Here is a 20,204-nt window from a genome sequence, read left to right on the forward strand (position 1 = left end):
TTCCATAGTTGCCTCATACTCGTCCTTTTGAGTAGCGATGGGCTCGGTACGAGACGGTTCATGATTGTGCTTATACCGATACCATACTAATTTATATTTCGGTATCGATTCGGTACTGCTATTTTCAATCTCAATACCGAACTGAACCGATACCGTTCGGTTTCAGTACGGTTCGGTACTTTTTTGGTACCAAATTGGAAAATTTCACAAGACCTACATATGCATCATTCATTACACTAACTAGGATCAATTATGAACATAATTCACATAAAAGATACAATTAACACACTTTATAATTTCACAAAGCTAAAATATACAAATTGAGAGCAGTTCCTACAACTGCATATACTTCTACACAAATTGAGAGTTTTACACTATAAAAATTCATATTTCTCCACAAAAAAAGTAAACACAAAACCCAAACTCTTTCGATTTGAAACGAACACAAAGTCAAACCATAACTCAAATAAAGTAAAACCCAAAACTCAAACTGCATATATGATTCATACTTTCAGAGTTTCAATTAAGAATTCAAGATTGAATCAAGGCTTACCTTCAGTTTTCCCATCGAGATTCCGAGAGGCTGTGATTGAGACTTGATAATGAGAGTGAATGGCGAAGTCAGTGATTGAGAGTGAAAGGAGAAGACACGAAATGAAAGAATGAAGTCGCGAAGTGAATGGAGGCAATGAGTTTTCGATGGAATGGGTTAGGGTATATTGGCTTTTGTGAACCCTAAAACCCTCCAAAAAATATGAGCTTTTATAGTTTCGGTACGATTTGGTATATTCGGTATCTGATCTAATAGAACTGACCCGTACCGATTATATGCTTTCGGTATCGGTATCGAAAATTTTTACCGATTCATCCCGTCCCGTCAGGATTTGGTAAGTGACGAACGGTTTCGGTACCATTTTTCCGGTACCAACTCCCAGCCCTACTTTTGAGCATCACTATCGCTTTGAGTTATTTTATAACATTATAGAAAACCAGCTTCGACAGTTAGATGATTGTTTCAATGAGTAGAATACTTAGTTGCTTCTTTGTATGGTTTGAACCCAAGCAATTCATTTTCAGCTTTTGTACAAAGGAAGAAAGATGATAACACTCTCTGACACCCGCAAACTGTTTATTGAAGTCTGTCGTTTGTTCATGCATGTATTGGTGATTTGAATTTGGGTAATGTGGTAATTGATTTTTTTTTTCAGTTAGAAATGTGGTAATTGAGTTTGTGGATATTCCCCGAGTTTATTTTATGTACGACTAGCCTTCCTGCATGCATCATGTGCTAATTTTATTCCTATTGAAAATTTAGCTGCCCTTGGTTGATAAAAGTTACCATGCATTTGGCATGCAATTAGTTTCTCTCCTCTTTATTTCCGGTGTTACATCTAAGAACTGGCCACGGATTGTCTTCCTGGCTTTCCATTATAGTTATTTTTTTTTCTGGTTTAAGTATCTAGTGTCATGAGATGCAATGGCACCTTGCAGAAGAAAAAACGAATTATCAATATACTGCACTTTACAGGGGAGGATAAACAATATTATACTGCAGCAAATGATTACATATTTGCAAGAGATGAGGTTCTAAAGAAAGAAAAGGCACAATACATCTTGCAAATGGAAATATAAGAATATATTGGTCCGGCAAAATTTCCACGCTCCTGAGACTTCTCACTTCAGGAATATATGCAATATATCCCTGTAACTTCCTTCAATTAATCACAAGGATGCAAATGATGTAACATTTTTGCAGGTTTGCTGACCTCGGACACATGATCCACCACTTCTAACAAGTTAACAGCCTGAGAACTGTGGCAAAATAATGATCCTTGAGTACATAAACCCTGTACTATACGTTTTTATTATGTAAATAACTTTTATAATTCATGAAAAAGCTTCACCCTGGGGAAAACTTATTAAATAATAAAACACCTTATGAATGGAAATCAAGTACTGTAAATAATGACAGTGGACAAGAATCATAGGGGCATGAAGACATTTGAACTGGAATCCTATAAAAAATGTTAATTTAAATAAAAGATCATGAATAAAAGATTTTATAATTACTTAGGGCGACATGTAGCTGATATACACCAGATGCATGTACCATGCATGCATCTATTGACTTTAATAGAAGTACAATGGTAATTAGCACGACGTACCCTTTGTTTCTATCAGGTCTGGTGAGCAACATATCACATTGTCCTTTTCACCATGACAAATGGGGACAACAGAAAACCCTCATCAGTAAGATGCACGCTATCCAATGTTAGCACCTCCATTTACTAAAGTATTATCTTCCTTGCTGGAATTTCCCACTACTCTGCTGCTGCTCTTCTTGGATGCATCATTACTAATATTTGGTCTATCTTTGGCAGGATTGATTGATCTTCGTATGAACTTCTTTTGTGGGAGCAGAGTACTTTCTGAAGAATTAGAGTTAGAAGAGCTTGTAGCTTTGACTTTGTTCTTGTCGGATATTCCTTGAGAAGGTACATCTTTGGAGTCACCTGTAGGCTGCCTTACATCGGCATTATCAGGATCTGTATCTGGAAGTAATGCTCGGCGGCTAAGGCGAAGTTGCCCCTTCTCATTTACCTGATATTAGATGGATGTAATATGAGATTCTTGTTGGTAAAGTAACTTAAGCCCCGGATGACTTGATGGCAAGAAAGCAAGCCATAGTAAGTTCAAAGAATCAAGGTTAACAAAAGCTGGCAAAGAAAAATAACCAAACCTAGGGGAAGACCAAGCTTTGGACAACGTCTTAGGATGAAGAAAAATGAACCTAAAGTAACTAACAGGACCTACTGCTACCGGCATGCAATCTGCATTTCTTTTTAAAGACTAGATTCTGAAGCTGTTTTATTTGCAAAAATCAAGTTCCTGTTCTTCTTTTTTTCCCAAGTTTCAATTGCAGTCACTATGGAGTTCCAAAACATTAACACAGTCCAACTTTTACTATGAGTGGCCAAAAATTTTGTGCCAATCCATATGATTTACGTCACTAAAAAATGCATCTCCTTGGAACTATGCCAGGATTAAAACCTTATCAGACCACCCTCAACAAAACAAACTTAAGAGACATGTGAGGTTCATAAGAAGTTGAAATCTCAAGCCTCTCCACCCATTTCCGAGTGGTTTTGGATTGCATGCTCGATATCCACTGGCCATTGTTTAAGGGACTGTCAGATTTCGGAGGCAAAGATTGTCAGATTTCTGAGCCAACGAGTTGGTGAATATTTCACGTCTCTGATAAGTTCTGAGAAAGAGAACCTCCACATTTGGAAATGTGGCCTAATATTTTTTCAATGTGTTTATCTCATAATTAATTACTATAATTCTGATTTTATAGGAGATGGAAACATTAATGCCCCAATGAAACCTAGAGGGTGATACTACTATTCATCGGTATGACTGTATCACCACACAGTCCAGAATAAAATCCGTCTCCTCGAATAAATTTGTAAGAAAGAATAGATCCATACCTCAATAAGTTTAACATCAATATGATCTCCCACCTTAAAAGCCTGTGAAAAAATAAATCAGTTCCTCATAATCCTTGCATATGATTTTACAAAATTGTAAGAATGAATTTAGAATTAGGGCTTACATCTTCTGCCTTTGCCAGCCAATCTGAACTTAACTCACTAATATGGCAAAGTCCCTGTGAAAGATTGGGGATTACGATTTTTTATATAATGACTTAATGCACTGTTTATTAAGGAGACAATGATTTATACCTCTCGCCCAGGTGCTATTTCCACAAATACTCCATATGGAGCTATTGTTTTGATTTCGCAATTCCTGATGCATCAAAGGTGGCAGAATCATATTGTTATCAACTGATCACGATAATCACATGGTTATATTCATGTGAGACGGATATTCGAAACATAGTTCGCTTTTTCCCATCAGGATAATGTTACTATTTAATCACCATCCTGCTGCAATAATTCATGTTTTGTGTCATGCATATTAGGACAGAGATGCATTATTCATAAAGAATATGATTTTTTTTATAATAAATCTAGTTTTTGACATATGTAATAGAGCTTGAGGAATGCTTCAGATAAAATTATATGTACCCAAAAATGGAAAGCAAACTTTCAATAAATAAAATTTGTTACATTTATGATGACTTATCCCGAACTTCAATTTTATTTTTTTATTCATTTAGCTAAATGATTTAAATAATTTATAATGGAAGGGCATTAACAGCTCTTTTATCATGATGTGCAGTAAAGCATAAAGTTTTGCAGACATCATCAATGTGGCAATACAGAATAAAAATTAGAATTGTCATAATAGAATACATTAAAAAAGACCCTTCTGATTTTTCTAGATGAAGGAAACATCACCTGTAGATGTCACCAACACTTGGAACCATTGTCAAATTAGCAATGATTAGTTTAGACTTTTCTAAACTCGATAAGTCCCTGGCAGTAATTTTCACCTGCAATAGCCAGAAAAGAAGTTACATCTGATTACAAGGAAGATGAGACCAGAGATTTAGTCCTGTTCAGTCTTACTATTCCGTCCTCTTGTGTGTCAATGGCATCTACTCCAGTCTCTTCTATAATACTTTTGACCTTCTTCCCACCGGAACCAATAATTAGGTTTACTTTTTCAGGTTTGACCTATGATAATAATGAGGTCATAAGCAGGAGGCATAGTACATATCAGACCATCAGCTTCAACTGGCAGAGAATGTGGAACTAACCTTCATTATGTGAATCAGTGGTGCATACTTGGAAAGCCTTCCTGAAGGCGGAGGGGAGCAATTCAACAGTTCCGCTGATTTCAATTTAAAAAACAAAAATTACTTTTCCTTCCAACAACAGCAAAAAATAACTACATTATAAGATACAAACAAAAAAAAGAAAGAAAGTGACTCACTCTTTTTAGTGATTGCTTAGAGTCTAAAACCATCTAAGATTACTTACAATCAGATCAACCACAAATAGCTCAAGATAGAAAATCCACTATACATGACAGACAGAGCTCACTGAAGTAAGGACAGAGTGTGAAAATCATTTTGAACTAATAACGCAAGGGCTGTGTTAGACCATCACAAAGGATGTGGTTGCCAAGGTAGATTAAGCATTTAATTTCTTCCATAAAAATTTAATTGTCACTCTGTCAAAGGCAAGAATATGTAAACAACATATTCTTCACAATTGACAGTGGTATCATACGGAAGCATAGGAGAAGATGAGAAGAGAGAATAAGCAACTGTTGTTATTTATCATTCTTTATTTTGCCCACATGAAAAAATGAACATGGGGCATCATACAATATATGATTCCACAGGCAAACAATAAATATTGCCCATCACTGATAAATTACAGCATTGACCGAATTTACTGGAGACAGAAGGCATCATCTAAGATACAATCATGAGAAAAAGTCACTGTACGATAGATGGTTTAAGAAATTTGTTACATCATAGTATTAGCTAGTACAACTTACCAATAATATGCCTTCGGCCATCTTTTGCTTGCAGGAGTGCCTTTCTCATAACTGGTAAAGTAATTCCGCTCACCTAAGGTAATAAAGCTTCAGTTTATACTTGGGACAAACAGAGAAAACACATAATACACACACTGAAGCCCACAACCACTTAAATTTAGCTTCAAACAACTATGAGAATATATTTGCTGACCTTTATATCCATCTGAAATGCTGTTACACCATGTTCATTTCCAGCAACCTGAAATCACTGAATTTTTCAATTAACGAATTATGCTATTAAATAATTATCTCTGTTAGATTTTAAAATGTAATAGCAACCTAAAAAGAAATAAGAACGAGACCTTAAAATCCATATCTCCTGATGCATCTTCAGATCCAGTTATGTCCGAGAGAATAAGTGGTAAACCATCCCCACCAAATTCCTCTGTGTCTAGAACCAGACCCATTGCTATTCCAACTATAGGACACTTGATTGGAACTCCAGCATCCTGAAGTGCTAAGCATCCCCCGCACACAGAAGCCATACTGCATCACCAAAAAAGATGTCAAAGAGGTCGGTCTTAGTAATTATGTGTGTGTGTGTGTGTGTGTGTGTCTTTATAGTGAGAGGTCCCTTTTCCTGGTGTGATTGCTCAAGGCAGCTACTTTAAAAATTTTTTTTATCAAATATCAGGCATCTATACTTTTTTGTTTGTCGGTCCTCATGAGTAGTTATTTCTAGCAAAATTGTTGTTCTTTTCGAATAGTTAATACTAGCAAATTTTCAGCCATATTGTTACATTGTGAATGTACCAAATTAAATCCAACAAATTCAAAATCCAAATTTATCATCACGATTATGAAAGCCTTTATGATATTTGGAACATTTGCAGAAATGAAATACTTATGCAGACCTAAGAGTCTAATGGTCAATTTGCCAATAATTGAACGAAAAAAAGGGGCTCCACAAGGGATCCCTTTGTGGAAGCACCCTAAAAGGTGTATGCATATACATAGTTCACCTTAAAACAACACGAAAAGCATTCATGAAGAAAATTGACTGTTATAGATTGTTCAAAAATATGTGATAATGAGTAACACAACATATTGACAAGGTCAACCTTGAAGAGCCATTGCTTTCGGTAATCGTGCTCTCAACACGTACGGTGTAAGGAAAATCATCATCAGAAGGCAATATTGGTTCAAGGGCTCTCTCAGCCAGCATCCCATGACCAATTTCTCTTCTGCTAGGTGCTCCATTCCGTCCAACTTCCCCAACACATGAAGGGGGAAATGTGTACTGAAATATAAGCAGGTTCAAAATATTGAACAGGTTACAGAACTTCAAAGAAAAAAATATGGAAAAAAAAAAGATAAATTGTTTAAGTACATCGAGTAGTCGCACATGATCACAATGGAATCGAGCAGATATTTTGTCTATAACACCATCAATGAGAACAAAACCAATTATAGAATTATATATTTTCATAGAATTACACTTCATAAATATGAGTTATAAGACAGTTAATTAAAGGAATCAAGGCATTCTGAAAATTATTTAAGCTACTAACATCAGGTAAAATCTAGCACATTATATACTTATGAAAATAATAAACATATCTGCAGTATAATTTCTCATGCAGCAGCAATTCCCTCTTTCTTTGTTAACCTTAGGTATGGAACAGAAAAGTTAAAGAAATGGTGTGGTTAGGGGCTGTTTGGAGGGCCACCCTTGTGATGAAGGCTTTCTAATTGTTTTTTTTCTTCCCCATTGATCCAATTAATGTGAAGGAAGGGAGGAGAGCGACAATCATGTTTTTTCTTCATGTCCACTATCATGTGTGACCGCGGTTGGAAGCAGTTTAGCAATATCAATGCCAGTTGGAGCACCCCAACATTATATTTTCAGCTACAAAGTACTCTGGTCTGGAGCTTGGGAAAAGGGAAACAAATCTAAACCTTATTGAGCTGCTATGTTGGATGTTATTTTGGATAGATAACACCCAGTTTGTTTACCATAATGGTCTTTGCTAGCCACTTTGATACCATTTGGTATCAGAGCAATTGTCCTGCGACCAATTGGTTACTGAAATCTAAAGAGAGAAGAAGCCAGGGGCTTGTTTGCAACAACGGAAACTCGGTGATCATTGAAAGAGATTTCTGGGTTCATTTGGAAGTTGGGTAGTTTTTCAGGTATGTGTTTTATTGTTTGGTTGAGATTTAGAGAAACTTGAATGTGATCAGACACTGGCCATCGTGGTTGGCAACAGTGCGGGTCTCTTCAACTTGTCTGAATTTTGATCCTTGATTAAGATCGTGTTCTGTTTGTCTTAGTGCTTGTAGTTAGTTTCTCGGTTAAATAGTGTCGAATTCTAGCGGGTTTATATGTTACTCTGTGCTTGTGATTCTGTTGGAGTTTAAGGTTCTGAGTGACTGTGATCATTGTTTTGTTAGATAATGATCACATACGAATCACAGAGCTTTCTCATAGAAGAAAACAGGAAGGGAAAGGGGAGGGGAGCTGAACTACATCAGACCATCTCCAAAACCCAGTCCCACCACCGTTGCTTCTCCGGCCGGCGTGTGATTCCACTTGAATTCACCCTATGCTTGAATTACCTTTGGGTAATTTGGGGGTGGGGTGTTTCACAAAGAGTATGGAGGCAATCAATCAACACAGACTGATCTGAAATCTGATATCAATCTTAAAGCATTCAACCCAAAATCAATCAGCAATGGGTAGAAAGGGCTTGAACAAAGTTCATAATCTCACAACACATAACAGATTACAAAGAACATTTAAGTCAACTGAGACTTGAGTCAGTTTTATGGTCGGTAATAATGGTTGAATTTGGGAAACTATTAGGCTGGATTTATAAGCTAGTGAACTGATGTAAATGCGAATTTATTAACAAGCTGTATGATAGAGTGGACGAAATGTGTACTATAATTTTTACACACACATGATAACTGTCTGCCAGACCCATATTGTGAAATCTTGATATCCCTCTGTAAAGATATACATGCAGATAAAAGAGAGAGAGAGAGAGAGAGAGAGAGAGAGAGAGACCTGAAGATAGAACCTTTTCAATTCATCTACACCCATTAGGTTGTCTATCCTCTGAGCCATCTGCTTATCACCAAGTGTAACCACAGCTAATGACTGCAAAACAGACAGATTAGGAAAAGGTTCTGTTAATCACATAACTTGGACAAGTTGACAGTTTAATTATATCCATTGAGACTAAACATGTGCAAACATTTGCTAAATGATTAGCTGATGAGATCCTCTAAGCGGGCTGCGGGCACCCTCAGTAAGCGCAATCGATTGACATTCTCTTGAAAATGGAAGTTTTCAACAATCCTTAATAATATTTGTTGCATTTCCAAGTAGAGCCTAGGTTGACATTATTGGTGATAGAGGATCTACATGGCAGAAACCATTAAAGTTTTATAAGAGACGTGGTAAAGAAGGTTCCAAAGCTCAGGCCTTGATCTGGCATTTTATAGGCGAGGGTCTGTCTACATGGGAACTTGCTTAATTTGGTTTCAGCAAGGATTTTTTGAGTTTTAGGAAGTTTTATGATTTCTTTCTTATTAGGTTTTGTTTTATTATTAGGTAATTTATGTGTTACTTTATCCTAGTGGTTATAGGGTTTTAGCTTCTCTATATATAGAAGCCTTTGTAGCCTTTTGCAGGCAGAATTGAGTTTATAAAAAATTGAAAGCTTTTGCTTCCTTCCAGGCCTGTGTGACGCAGCCTAATTTCTGGGTGTGATGCCTAGAGTTCTACTGGTGTGATTCCAGTAGTCTTGTTCTGGTCTTGAATTCCCACCTTTAATTCCTTCTTAGCCTAAGAATTTTTAATCAATCCTTAGCCTACAGTTCTCGTTATTTGTCCTGCATCAATTGGACTGTACATAGCAACCCTCTAAAGAATTTGGCTGTAACTAAAGAGTCAATGATACATAACTTCTGCTTTATTACCATAAACTGATCTTACTACAAGATAAGATATAGCTAGTTTCAAACAGTTGGAGTGCATGGTCACAGAATGAAGATTAACCTTAAATTTGATAAGAATTCAAACTATCAAACTCGCCAGCAGCCCATGTAAAGTTCATGTAGCTCCATAGATGGGTTAGCATAACTAAACAAATAGTCAAATACACAGGCTAACTGGTGGCTAGACTATATTTGAAACACTCGTGACACACAAAGGAGCAAATGTGTACTTATTTAGCCAATTCAGGTTAGCATCAATGTTGTTTTTTATTTTAATCTTTCAGAATTTATTAATAAAACAGGGTTTCAGGGTAGTTTTATAAACCAAATTTGGCATTCCACAAATTTTAAACGCAAAGGATACTGAAATCAAACAAAAGCATCATCTAAGCGAGCATGTACAAATAGATGAACCATGAAGCAGCTATAGCACAAAATAGCATTATTGGATTGGGTTCCAGGCATAAGAATGCCAAACCTGTGTTTCCCCACGGGTGAAAAGAGCACTTCCATGTGCCCTTGGAAGTAGTCCACACCTTGAGTTAATTGGACGTATCTCTTGAGGGGTTCGCCCATCACTTCTTCTTCCACCCTGAACCGAAAAAAGAAAGCCTCTAAAACACAATTCGACAATTATCAATAGCAAGTAATGGTACAACTTATTTTTCCAGGTTGAAAAATGCTGGAGAAACTCAATCCATGTAAATTAGCCTTTTATTTCTTAGCCAACAATGTATGTTTTTATTTACTGTAATTTATATATGTTCATAGTTATGTAAGAGCAACTTTAGCTATTTACTCATTAGCTGTGAATTTAAATTCCTTACCTAAAAATAGTATGGTATTATACTCTTATATAAACTGAGTTAATATAGGAGTACTGGACAAGCTCTACTACTCCAAGCTCCAGCTTAAAGAAACACATTCAGCCATGGATGCTGTGGCCGAAGTTTTGGAAGCCGTGCTCGCTCTTGGTCAACTTGGGACCAGAATTCAACATCACGCAGCTGCTTCTGACCGGCGTTTCACAGATATTGAAGCTTCCATTTTCAATGAAGAAGAGAGTGTAGGTGGAGGGCCAAGGATGCAGCCAAGAAGGTCTGCTCGCAGGCAGCCTGTTCGAAACATCAATGGGCAAGATCCTGCAGAAAATGCATGAACCAAGCTTTGATGGCCAACTGAAAGCAAAACTGTGTTTGGATTGGATATCGGACATGGACCACTACTTTTATTGGTATGAAATGTCTGAAACTCGAAATGTGCGCTTTGCCAAAGTGAAGTTGGCGGGAAAAGGGAGAGAATGGTGGACTGGTATGGAAAGAAGACTTGCAAGAGCAGGTGAGGAACCCATTGCTCATTAGGAGGAGATAAAGAAAAGCTCACGGAGAAGTATGTTCCTTTGGCTTACCGAGAGCGCTTGCTGGACCAATGGCAATCTCTTCAACAAGGGAACATGACGGCTGCTAATATATTGACTAGTTTGAGATCCATCTGTAACTCTTGCTCGTTTTGAACCGGTCTTCGCCGAGAAATTCAAAGGGAGCTGATTCTTCAGGAAGTATATTCATTAGAGAGAGCCTATCAGATAGTGCTGGAACTTGATCGCTACTTAAAGACCCCCACAACCACTGAGCATAGGCGATTTGAGCAGCAAAATCCTGGATGTCCTCCCAGCTCATCCGGAACAATACCATATCCTTTTTCCAATGGCTCTAGTACTGCCAATTCCTTGGTGAAAGCTGATAAAGGAAAGGGAGTACAACCTGATATTTGAGGAGAGGTATCTCTAAGGTGCTATATATGTCAAGGCTATGGTCACTATGCTGGTCAATGTCCCACCAAAGAACAATCCAAAGGTCTGTTTGCAGCAAGTAAAGAAGATAAGGCTGATGCTCAGAAAGAATTGGAGGAAGAAGTTTATGTCCCTGAAATTTTAGTTGGATGATGATGATTTGGAGGGTGATCAATCTCAACCAAGAACGACTGTGGTCAGTTGTACTCTGACTCAACACAAGGATACTGAGGATTGGCCGAGAACAAATAATTTTCATACTTGTGTTAAAAGTGGGGATGAAAATTATAGGGTCATGATTAACAAATGGAAGCTGCATCGATATTGTTTCCCCTCAAACCATCTATAACCTCGGTTTGACCCCTGTTATCATCCTCAACCTTATTATGCGGCATAGGATAAAGAGTCTTCTATTTCCGTAGAAAAGCGGTGTCAGGTACCAATTCAATTTTCCTCATACAAGGATGCCATTTGCTGTGATGTGCAGGCGGTCTTGACGAAACAGTGTTGTTACCAAGAATATCTAATAAAATGGAAGGGCAAACAGACTCTAACAACACCTGGATAAGGAAGAGCACACATTGATCCCAATATCTTGGAAAGATACTACGACTTTATATCGCCGGAGGCGAGCTCTTCTCAGCCGGAGAGAATGATGGGGACATAACAGCCAACATATTAAGGATGATAAGCGAAAGAGATAGCACCTAATCTTTCCCCTTCTATAGGGCCTGACTAGTTTCTTTGGAGGGAAACCTGAGCTAGATTCTAAAAGTCTCTAACCTTTGTGTTCTTTCAAGTCTCTGTGTTGTGTCCTTTCAAATTGCTGTTTCAGTTTATGAGTTTAAAGTTTACCTTTATTAGGTCCTTTTGTGTTTCAGTTTTAGAAATTTAAGAGTCCTACAGAGTCTTTAATGCAAGTAAATGTCGGTTATAGTATAAATATATGTAAGAGCAGAATGGCTGAGGCATGTGTTGTTGAATAAGAATTATCAGAGTATTTCTGAGTTGCCTGTGATGGGATTGGTGAGAAGCCTACATAAAGGTGAGAGACCTGGGAGTGATTCCTAAATCAATGTGTTCTGGGTGTGAAGCCTAGACTATAATGTGAAGCCTAAACAAGGGTACGAAGCCTGGGAGTGAATCCTATTTCCTAAAAATCAGTGTTCATCCTCTAAATCTTAGAGTTTGTGATCCTGGTATCCCAGCAGCTAGTGTGCTGCATCATCGTCTCCAAACCACCGCTAACCAATCCCTCTTAAGCCCACCACTGCCACTTTCCTTCGTCAACACATGGCTCTTATCATTTTACTCTCCAGGCCCAACAATATTGGGGTGAGTTGATGCTCTATCGAAAGCAACCAAATTTATTTGGACCAAGTCTACCACTTGACCAACTTTGTGAATGGTTGGACTTAAAAGCTTGAGCAAAGAGCCTAGTGTACAGCACAGAAACCGCCAGCTGGGTATATGGCCTTATTTGAAGTTTGGGAGAGATTCCTAGGCTACAACAGATCTATCTCATAAGCCAACCACCCCAAGTTCTGTTGCGGCTCCTTCTATTGCAGGCATATTAGTCTTCTCCCTATCTAATCTACATCACAAATCCTAGATCCCAACACAGGTTTCTTATGATTAAATATAAACGCAACCAATATATATTTATCAGATCAATTCCACCCAAATATGAAAGCTTTATATGCAACAATAACATATTCAGAACTGCTGAAAAAAAAACATATTCAGAAAGAAAATAAAATATCAAAAACAACTCATACCTCCACAATGCGCCTTCGCAAAAATTTAGATGTTACTTCTTTGAATACCAGCTTCACATCTACTTCGGAGAAAAACTAGGAAAAAAATGGAAGTACTTTATTTCTTTCTGTAATAACAACAATCAACGAATAATAAAATAAAACAATTGCATAATTTAGAGAAAAGAAAATGAATTCAGCACAATTAGAACTGTAATATTCAGTCAAACTACAAACATATACAAACTCTTGGATAAAAAAAAAACTAATGAAGATTTTAGAGGATGCAAAAATTTCCAAAACACAAGGCAGATGTTCTATCAAGTTCAAGGATATTAGTACATCGCAAACATGAATGCCTGCAGTCGGTAGGTCACATTTCTTAAATGTAACAATTCTTAAGCATACCTGCAATCAACATTTCCTATTTTTCTAAAAGCTTTTCACAAGCCTAACATGGTAAACAACCACTGGATTCCTCAAACATGTGTTGCTGGTAAACTGACCAACAGTGCATTCAAACACACTTGTGTAGCCTCATCCTCCACATGGAGAGGCAGACAAATGCAGATAGACCAGAAATCATTGTGCAGCTCATTCAGCACCTTGCGGTACCTTCAAAGATACAGAGTTGAAATTGGGGATTGGGGGTTTAAACGCAAAACTCCCTACAACCAGAACTCTCCAACACTACTAGACCAAAAATGCATAAAAGGTTAACAATGTAGCAACAATGAATTGCAAGATAACAAACTTACAGTGTGCCTGAATCATGAAAAATTTTCTCATCAGGCCCCCAGCTTTTTGGTTGTGGTTTTGGCAAACGTGCATTGACTTGACTGTCCGTGTTTTCAATATAGTCCAATTTGGTTTAAATCATTCCACAGGTTAGCTAGAATTTTACATTAGACGGGGCCATGTTTATGATCAAATTCCAAGACAGTATAAAACCATGATACCCTAATTTAGTCCCAATCGCAATACTTTTATCTTCCCTCTTCTTTTTGGGCAATACCCATCTCAAGTGAGCCCTTTCTTTAGTTTTAGGGAGTTTGAAGTGAGTAGGGAACAATCAGTGAAATGTGTGGCCTTTAACGCAAAGATCCATATGTCTTTTGGAAGACAAAATAAAGGTATTTTCTAAAAGGATGCATTGTTAGAGCTGTATTCTGACTAACTTTAATGGCAATAAATAATAGAAGTTCGAAGAATGAAGAAGCAATGAGCTGGGACCTATTGTTGGAGAAGTCTGGTTTTAGGCATCTCTATTGGCATCTGTTAACTCAGAATATAAATCATTACATTCTAGTTTTTCTGTTTGGAAAGCTGCTATCATGGTTATTTTTTAATGTTAATAATTACTGTTTGACACTATTTTTAGATGCAGAGTCATAGTCTCATAGACATGAACATATAGCTGCCAAATCGATTGGCATCTTTTCCAGAGTCATACTTAAGAAAATAATAACATAAAAGTTTTTTTCTTGTATCTAAAATGGGCAAAAGCCCAGAAAAACACTACAGAGAGCCGCTAACCAGCATTGCTGGTGTTGAAACACCTAGCTCTAGGAACATAGCAACATCAAGTAAGTCGATTAATAATTATGGATCTCTAAATATCTCAACAACATCTCAGATAACTCTTCAGAAAATAAAAAAATGCGAAAGGAACAAAAAAATGAACACAAATAAACTACAGCATATAGACTGCATCAAAAATTGTGATTCATGAAATCATAAAACACAAAATATAGATAGAATTGAAGTATACCAAGGGGATCGATTTACGCAAGGTAGGCTTTATATGGACATCACCTTCATCTACTTCACCATCCACAATCACTTCCTCATCCTCATCTTCATCTTCAAATATATCTGGTACTGTTCCGCTGCCTGCAAGAGCCGTATCCTTACTAACATATCCCTTTTCAGTAAGTAAAGTTAATACTTCTCCTTCTAATGATAACAGGGCTTTTCTTCTAGGAGTCTTGTGCGTAATCTGCAGAGCTCTTACCAACTCATCACCAGCGATTTCCTGTGCATGGTAGAACACTCAATATTACACAACAAAATCTGAATTAGTTATGGATACAAAAAAAAAAATTCCTGGAAGAAAGGTATTGAAGAAACAAGATGACCAAGAAGTCCATGGAGTCCATGAAAATTTAATCATCCGCATAACCCAAAACTGCCTCTATCCTACCCATTAATATATGCTCAAGAAGATGACAACACAAAAAAAATCTAACCTATATTTCTTCATACATTTATTAATCCTCAAAGATCCTTTCAAAAAAAAAATTAATCCTCAAAGATTTCTGTTTATTTCCGTTGACGTGGCCAATACACCAGCCAAAGTCTATATCAAATTTGTGAGCAGAAAATTATACCAAATGGCTGCATGCCAAAACGGTGGCAACAATATATTTTTTTTTTTTGGAGAAACTTTCTGTTGAAACATTTCTGTGCAGACAGATTACAGAGTATGACTTATTGTATCGAATAAAAATACAAATACAGAGTTTATAACAACACTATACAACCGTTAACAAATTTAATAATAAAAACGTGATTCCAAAATTTCAAACCACCTTTAAGCTGTGAGTCCTAATCTATAGTGTCCTCGAACCCCCATAATTAATTGCCTTTCTACACATACCAATTCAGACCATCATCTGCCCAAATCCAAACACAATATAAAAACTAAATCTTCCTGAAATTATTGATATTGTACACATTCAAATTAGGTATTAATTTATAAATGCACTTCAGAATTATTTTATTATACAGCCGGGTATCATGTGAGAGAGAGGGAGGAAGGGAGAGAGAGAGAGAGAGAGGGGGGGGGGGAGTTAATGCAAAAGGTTATCAGCATACCTCAACGTGATTATATAGCTCAGGGGGAGGTAATTTGATTGCATCGAACATTTTCGGTTTCCCACACTTCTTAACCAAAGCCTCCACCTCATTGCAGATTGCTCGTACAGCATCCTGATAATGGTGTATAAGAAAAATTAATGCATCTATATGGATTTCTATTTGTTGTGGAATCCTACTAATGAACAATCAAAGAAATAACTGATCGTGAACTATGACCCTACATAGAGTTAAAATCTCCAGTAAAGATTGCGTAGATCAAGTTTGAGTAAACATGTATGTTTTATGTGCCACCAAATCACCTGAATAATGCATTTGAATGTTGGTGTGTACGACAGGCCAAAAGAACACCAACTCTCCAGTGTTGGTAAGCATCTAAACAAAGGTCATATACATAGTTTTACAATTACGTGAGATCAAGGGTTTCTCAGTAATTGAGAAGACTTGATACTGAAGAAAGTGAACAAATAATCACATAACTACATACCCAAAAGGCCAGGGTGCTATAGCTATATTTGGCTTTGTCCATTTACTTCATGTCTTCTAATCCTTCTTTGTTTTTCTTTTCCTTTGATTGAATATCTAATGCTTAAATAATAGATTCATTTGACATCCGTTGTTACTCGGTGTTAAGTCAGCTGCCCATCTAGAATAAATTGACAGCTTCAATACTTGTTACTAAGCACTACACAAGTACATAACCTTTAGAGCATAATGGATTCAACCACAATGTGACAAAAGATCCATGGGTAATCGAAGAGTAGGCACTATATATATAATGACTAAATGAAAAAGGCTAAGGATGAGTATCATCTAGAAAAAGGAGCTGCATATTCAAGCACAATGCACGCAAAATAGACCAAGATGATTGGAATACAGCACAAATTATAACTTGTGACAACAAATAGGCAAGACACTTATTAAGTAACCAACCTGCCCAACTTCTATTGCTTGCAGCAGCTTTTCCTCAGGCAGAAAATCACAATAGCCCTGCCAGTATGGCATACAAAGTTAAGATATGAATTGTACAAAAACAAGGAAATATAGTAAACTTTCGCAAAATCACTACATCCAAAAATCTGTCTCTACAGACTATTAGCCTTTGGACTAGTGCAAAACATATCAGCACAATATCAAGAGGTATATATAATACTCATCTACATATTTATTTACAAAAATGAAATTCTGTTTCTTTACTCAAAGATAAAAATTAAATAAATCTACCTCCAACTTCTGTTGGTCCAATCCTACCATGAAACATTGCAGAGGCATAACATAGTATTATTTACACTTTCTAAAGGTTAGCAGAAAATGTACTTACACCTACTGTATCAATAAAGCTGCTAGAAGGGTCGAACTTTAGTCTGCTTTGTTTTTAGTCAGCTTTAATGTTTAAAATGTAGTCCATCTGAAGACTGAGGTTGATGAGGATTCTAAGGAACAGCATATAAACATTATGTAAACACTTTCATAAAGAGTTTACCTCTATCATCAATATTGCACTATCCGTACCAGCTAGCAGCAAGTCCAACTCAGAGTCTTCCATCTCCTTAGTTGTTGGATTTACAATAAATTTGTCCCCAACAAGACCGATACGTACTCCTGCAATAGTTTTTGAATTTGGAACCTCGGAAAGAGCGCTGTAGATTTTTGATAAGTGATCATAAGAAAGTATAATTTTCATACAGACAATAGTATTAATAATATTAATTCAAAAGCATTCAAGGAATTCAACACGTTCAGACTTACACAGCTATTCCAGCTGCTGTGACTGCCAAAGAATCAGGAGAGTGCAAACCGTCATAACTCAGCACCTGCAAGAATAAGTTGATAAAAGAAGTTCATAGAAGTAAAAAACATGCAATATTGAAAATCATGATACCACAGCTCTTGTAAGAGCTTAATTGGCATATGATTTGTTAGAATTAGATTTCCTTGTTGATTAGTAAAGATAAAAAAAAAAATCTGTGATAGGACTCTAATTGTGTTTACATTTGACACAGGAGATGTTTAAGAATTATGACAACATATATTGTACCCTGGAAATGAGCTAAAAGCTCTGAATGTTGAAATGCTGGCTAAAATAAATTAAATGTTATGGTACAACACTAGTCAAGGTTGCATTCACTAACGCTCAGTCATGGGAACCTTATTGAGCAAAACCTCCGAACAATTGAAAGGTAGCAGCAGCACATGAGTGACAGGTATCCAACAAAATTTCTGAGATGTGTCACAAACTCACAACAGAGAAAAACATAATTTTTATAAAGAAGAAAAAAGCCTCAGAAGAATAATTCTGTTCAGCATGATTCTGTGTACTGGCTTTTTAGAACGAACAAAGGGATTGAGCTTAGGTGGGGCCAGGGTGAAAGATACAGAAAAGCACTCAAAGCAGTAAAAATGGCATATATACCAGAAGTTCTTCAAGAAAACTACTATAAAATATTAATGAGAGTATATGTGCAGAAAGAAAATCTATTCATACCCAAGAAAGTACTTGAGTTTCATGGTAGAAGCCATTCAACATAGTTGGACGCAAAGGCCTATCAATCAATCTGCAAATGAGAACCTGCAAGAGTGCAAAGCCATAAAGGATTGAAATAAATATCAAAATCCAAGTACAAATCAATTCAGAAGGATAAAGATATGTGTGATGAATTGATAGATCTGAAGGCCAGATATGTGGTAGGTACAATTCCTTCGAACACACTAGCACAGGAGAGAAAGTAGAACCTTAAGAAAATAATTTATTTTTGCAGCAACTATCAGCACTGTTCTAGTAAACAACACAAAGGGGCATAGTTTTTTTTTAAAACAAGGGCTTTCACCTAAAAAAACAGAGGGGAGAAAAACAGAAAAAAAAAATTATAAATATGAATATAATTATATATATTTTGAATTCATACATGCATCATTTCTTTTTATATATACAAAACAGAAAACAAACAAGAGTACAGCATATATAGCATGCCTTTTTAGCATGGAAAATAAACACGTGGAAAAAAAAAAGAATTCCAATGGTAATGCATGAAACAAAAACTTGAAACTTAATTCCTAAAACTGAGAAATAGAAAACCAGAGATAGGTTCTTAATACCAAATTAAAAAAAACAGTGCATGTACCTCGTGATCTTTGGCCCTTCCTTCTCGTTTGAAAAAGCCTCCACTGTAATTATGACAGATACATGCAATTGAACAATTACAATCACAAGTAACACTCTAAGAAACATCAAAATAATGTGAAACGTACACATACCTAGTGCGACCTGCTGCCGAAAAGCGCTCTTGATAATGAACAGAAAGGGGGAAAAAGTCGGAAGGTTCACTCGGAGTATCAGCCAAACAAACAGAAGTGTATACAATCTACAACAAGTGAAACGTCCATTTTCCTCAAATTATACTCATGTCCATTTCTCAAAAAAGCAATGAAACAGAAAGCAAAAGACTCACAGTTTCTCCATCTGTGACAGTAACAGAAGCACTGGCTTGTCTCCCAATATGACCTGTCTCGATCAAAATCTGTACAAAACACACACTTCATCACTAAGCAGCATTCCAAATTCATCACTAAACATAAGTTCATAGATAACTAAAAGCAGCATAAAACTCACGTGTCTATCACCGACTGGAATTTTGACAGAGTACGGCTGAGCAACTCCGGCTCCGGAGGAGGCGTCAGTGAGAGCTCTGATGCCAAAGGGCTTGCGATTCTTTCTGGGCAGGAGAAGGGACAGAGTGCAATATTTGGACCTGGTGCTGCGTGGGCACACGAAACATTTGGGTCTGCTTGATGTTGGGTTTGAATTGGAATGTGAATTTGGGTGGAAATGGAAGGGGTTAGTGGTGCAGTGCAGTCTGCCACTGCTAGGGTTTGCCAACATCTCTCTTCTCTCTCTCTCTCTCTCTCTCTCCTCACTACTCTCCGGTGATGAGAGGGAAACACAGACGCTCCCAAAACTTTATCCGCTTATATCCTTCTTTTTTTTTTTTTCTTTTTCTTTTTCCCTTTTTGCTGTCTAAGCCCGCCGGTGTATTATATATATATATATATGAAATCAGTAGGAATTTTAAATAAATTTATAAAATTGAAAAGTATAGACGTATTCAATCAAAATTTTAATTATTCATATACGTTTAAGTGTATTCAATTAAGATTTTCAAAAGTTATTTATGGAATTTATGAAAGTCTGTGATATTCAATCCGGACTTTTTAAAATAAATAGAATTTTGTGAGTATTCAAAATATCATTCATACTTATAGAATTATAAATTTATGGAATTTCATAGATTTTGTAGTGTTAGTTATACACACCACAA

General features: G+C 36.6%; 1 protein-coding gene across 1 annotated transcript; it reads right to left on the minus strand.

The window, feature by feature from the left end:
- Positions 1 to 1,490: 1,490 nt before the first annotated feature.
- Positions 1,491 to 19,807, minus strand: LOC126788381 (probable polyribonucleotide nucleotidyltransferase 1, chloroplastic). Its single transcript, XM_050514373.1, has 25 exons — positions 19,499 to 19,807; positions 19,338 to 19,406; positions 19,144 to 19,250; positions 19,011 to 19,053; positions 18,374 to 18,457; positions 17,638 to 17,702; positions 17,372 to 17,528; positions 16,822 to 16,878; positions 15,889 to 16,002; positions 14,783 to 15,046; positions 13,033 to 13,107; positions 9,941 to 10,054; positions 8,528 to 8,620; positions 6,579 to 6,757; positions 5,820 to 6,003; positions 5,669 to 5,716; positions 5,476 to 5,548; positions 4,727 to 4,800; positions 4,536 to 4,643; positions 4,365 to 4,459; positions 3,747 to 3,810; positions 3,617 to 3,670; positions 3,492 to 3,533; positions 2,166 to 2,601; positions 1,491 to 1,812 (listed from the first exon to the last, which is right to left on the minus strand). Exons 1-24 carry the CDS (start codon positions 19,766 to 19,768, stop codon positions 2,263 to 2,265), a joined length of 2,772 nt encoding a protein of 923 aa, XP_050370330.1. The 5' UTR covers positions 19,769 to 19,807; the 3' UTR covers positions 1,491 to 1,812; positions 2,166 to 2,262.
- Positions 19,808 to 20,204: the final 397 nt, after the last annotated feature.

The sequence above is a fragment of the Argentina anserina genome, chromosome 1 (genome assembly GCF_933775445.1).
Source record: "Argentina anserina chromosome 1, drPotAnse1.1, whole genome shotgun sequence".
Classification (NCBI taxonomy): Eukaryota; Viridiplantae; Streptophyta; class Magnoliopsida; order Rosales; family Rosaceae; genus Argentina; species Argentina anserina.

Coding starts and splice junctions, on each gene's coding strand:
- LOC126788381 (XM_050514373.1), bottom strand. CDS start 19,768: ATGTTGGCAAACCCTAGCAGTGGCAGACTGCACTGCACCACTAACCCC. Junction 17,529..17,637: donor ACAGCAGCTGGAATAGCTGT/GTAAGTCTGAAC, acceptor AAAAATCTACAG/CGCTCTTTCCGAGGTTCCAA. Junction 3,811..4,364: donor AGTGTTGGTGACATCTACAG/GTGATGTTTCCT, acceptor TTGATGCATCAG/GAATTGCGAAATCAAAACAA.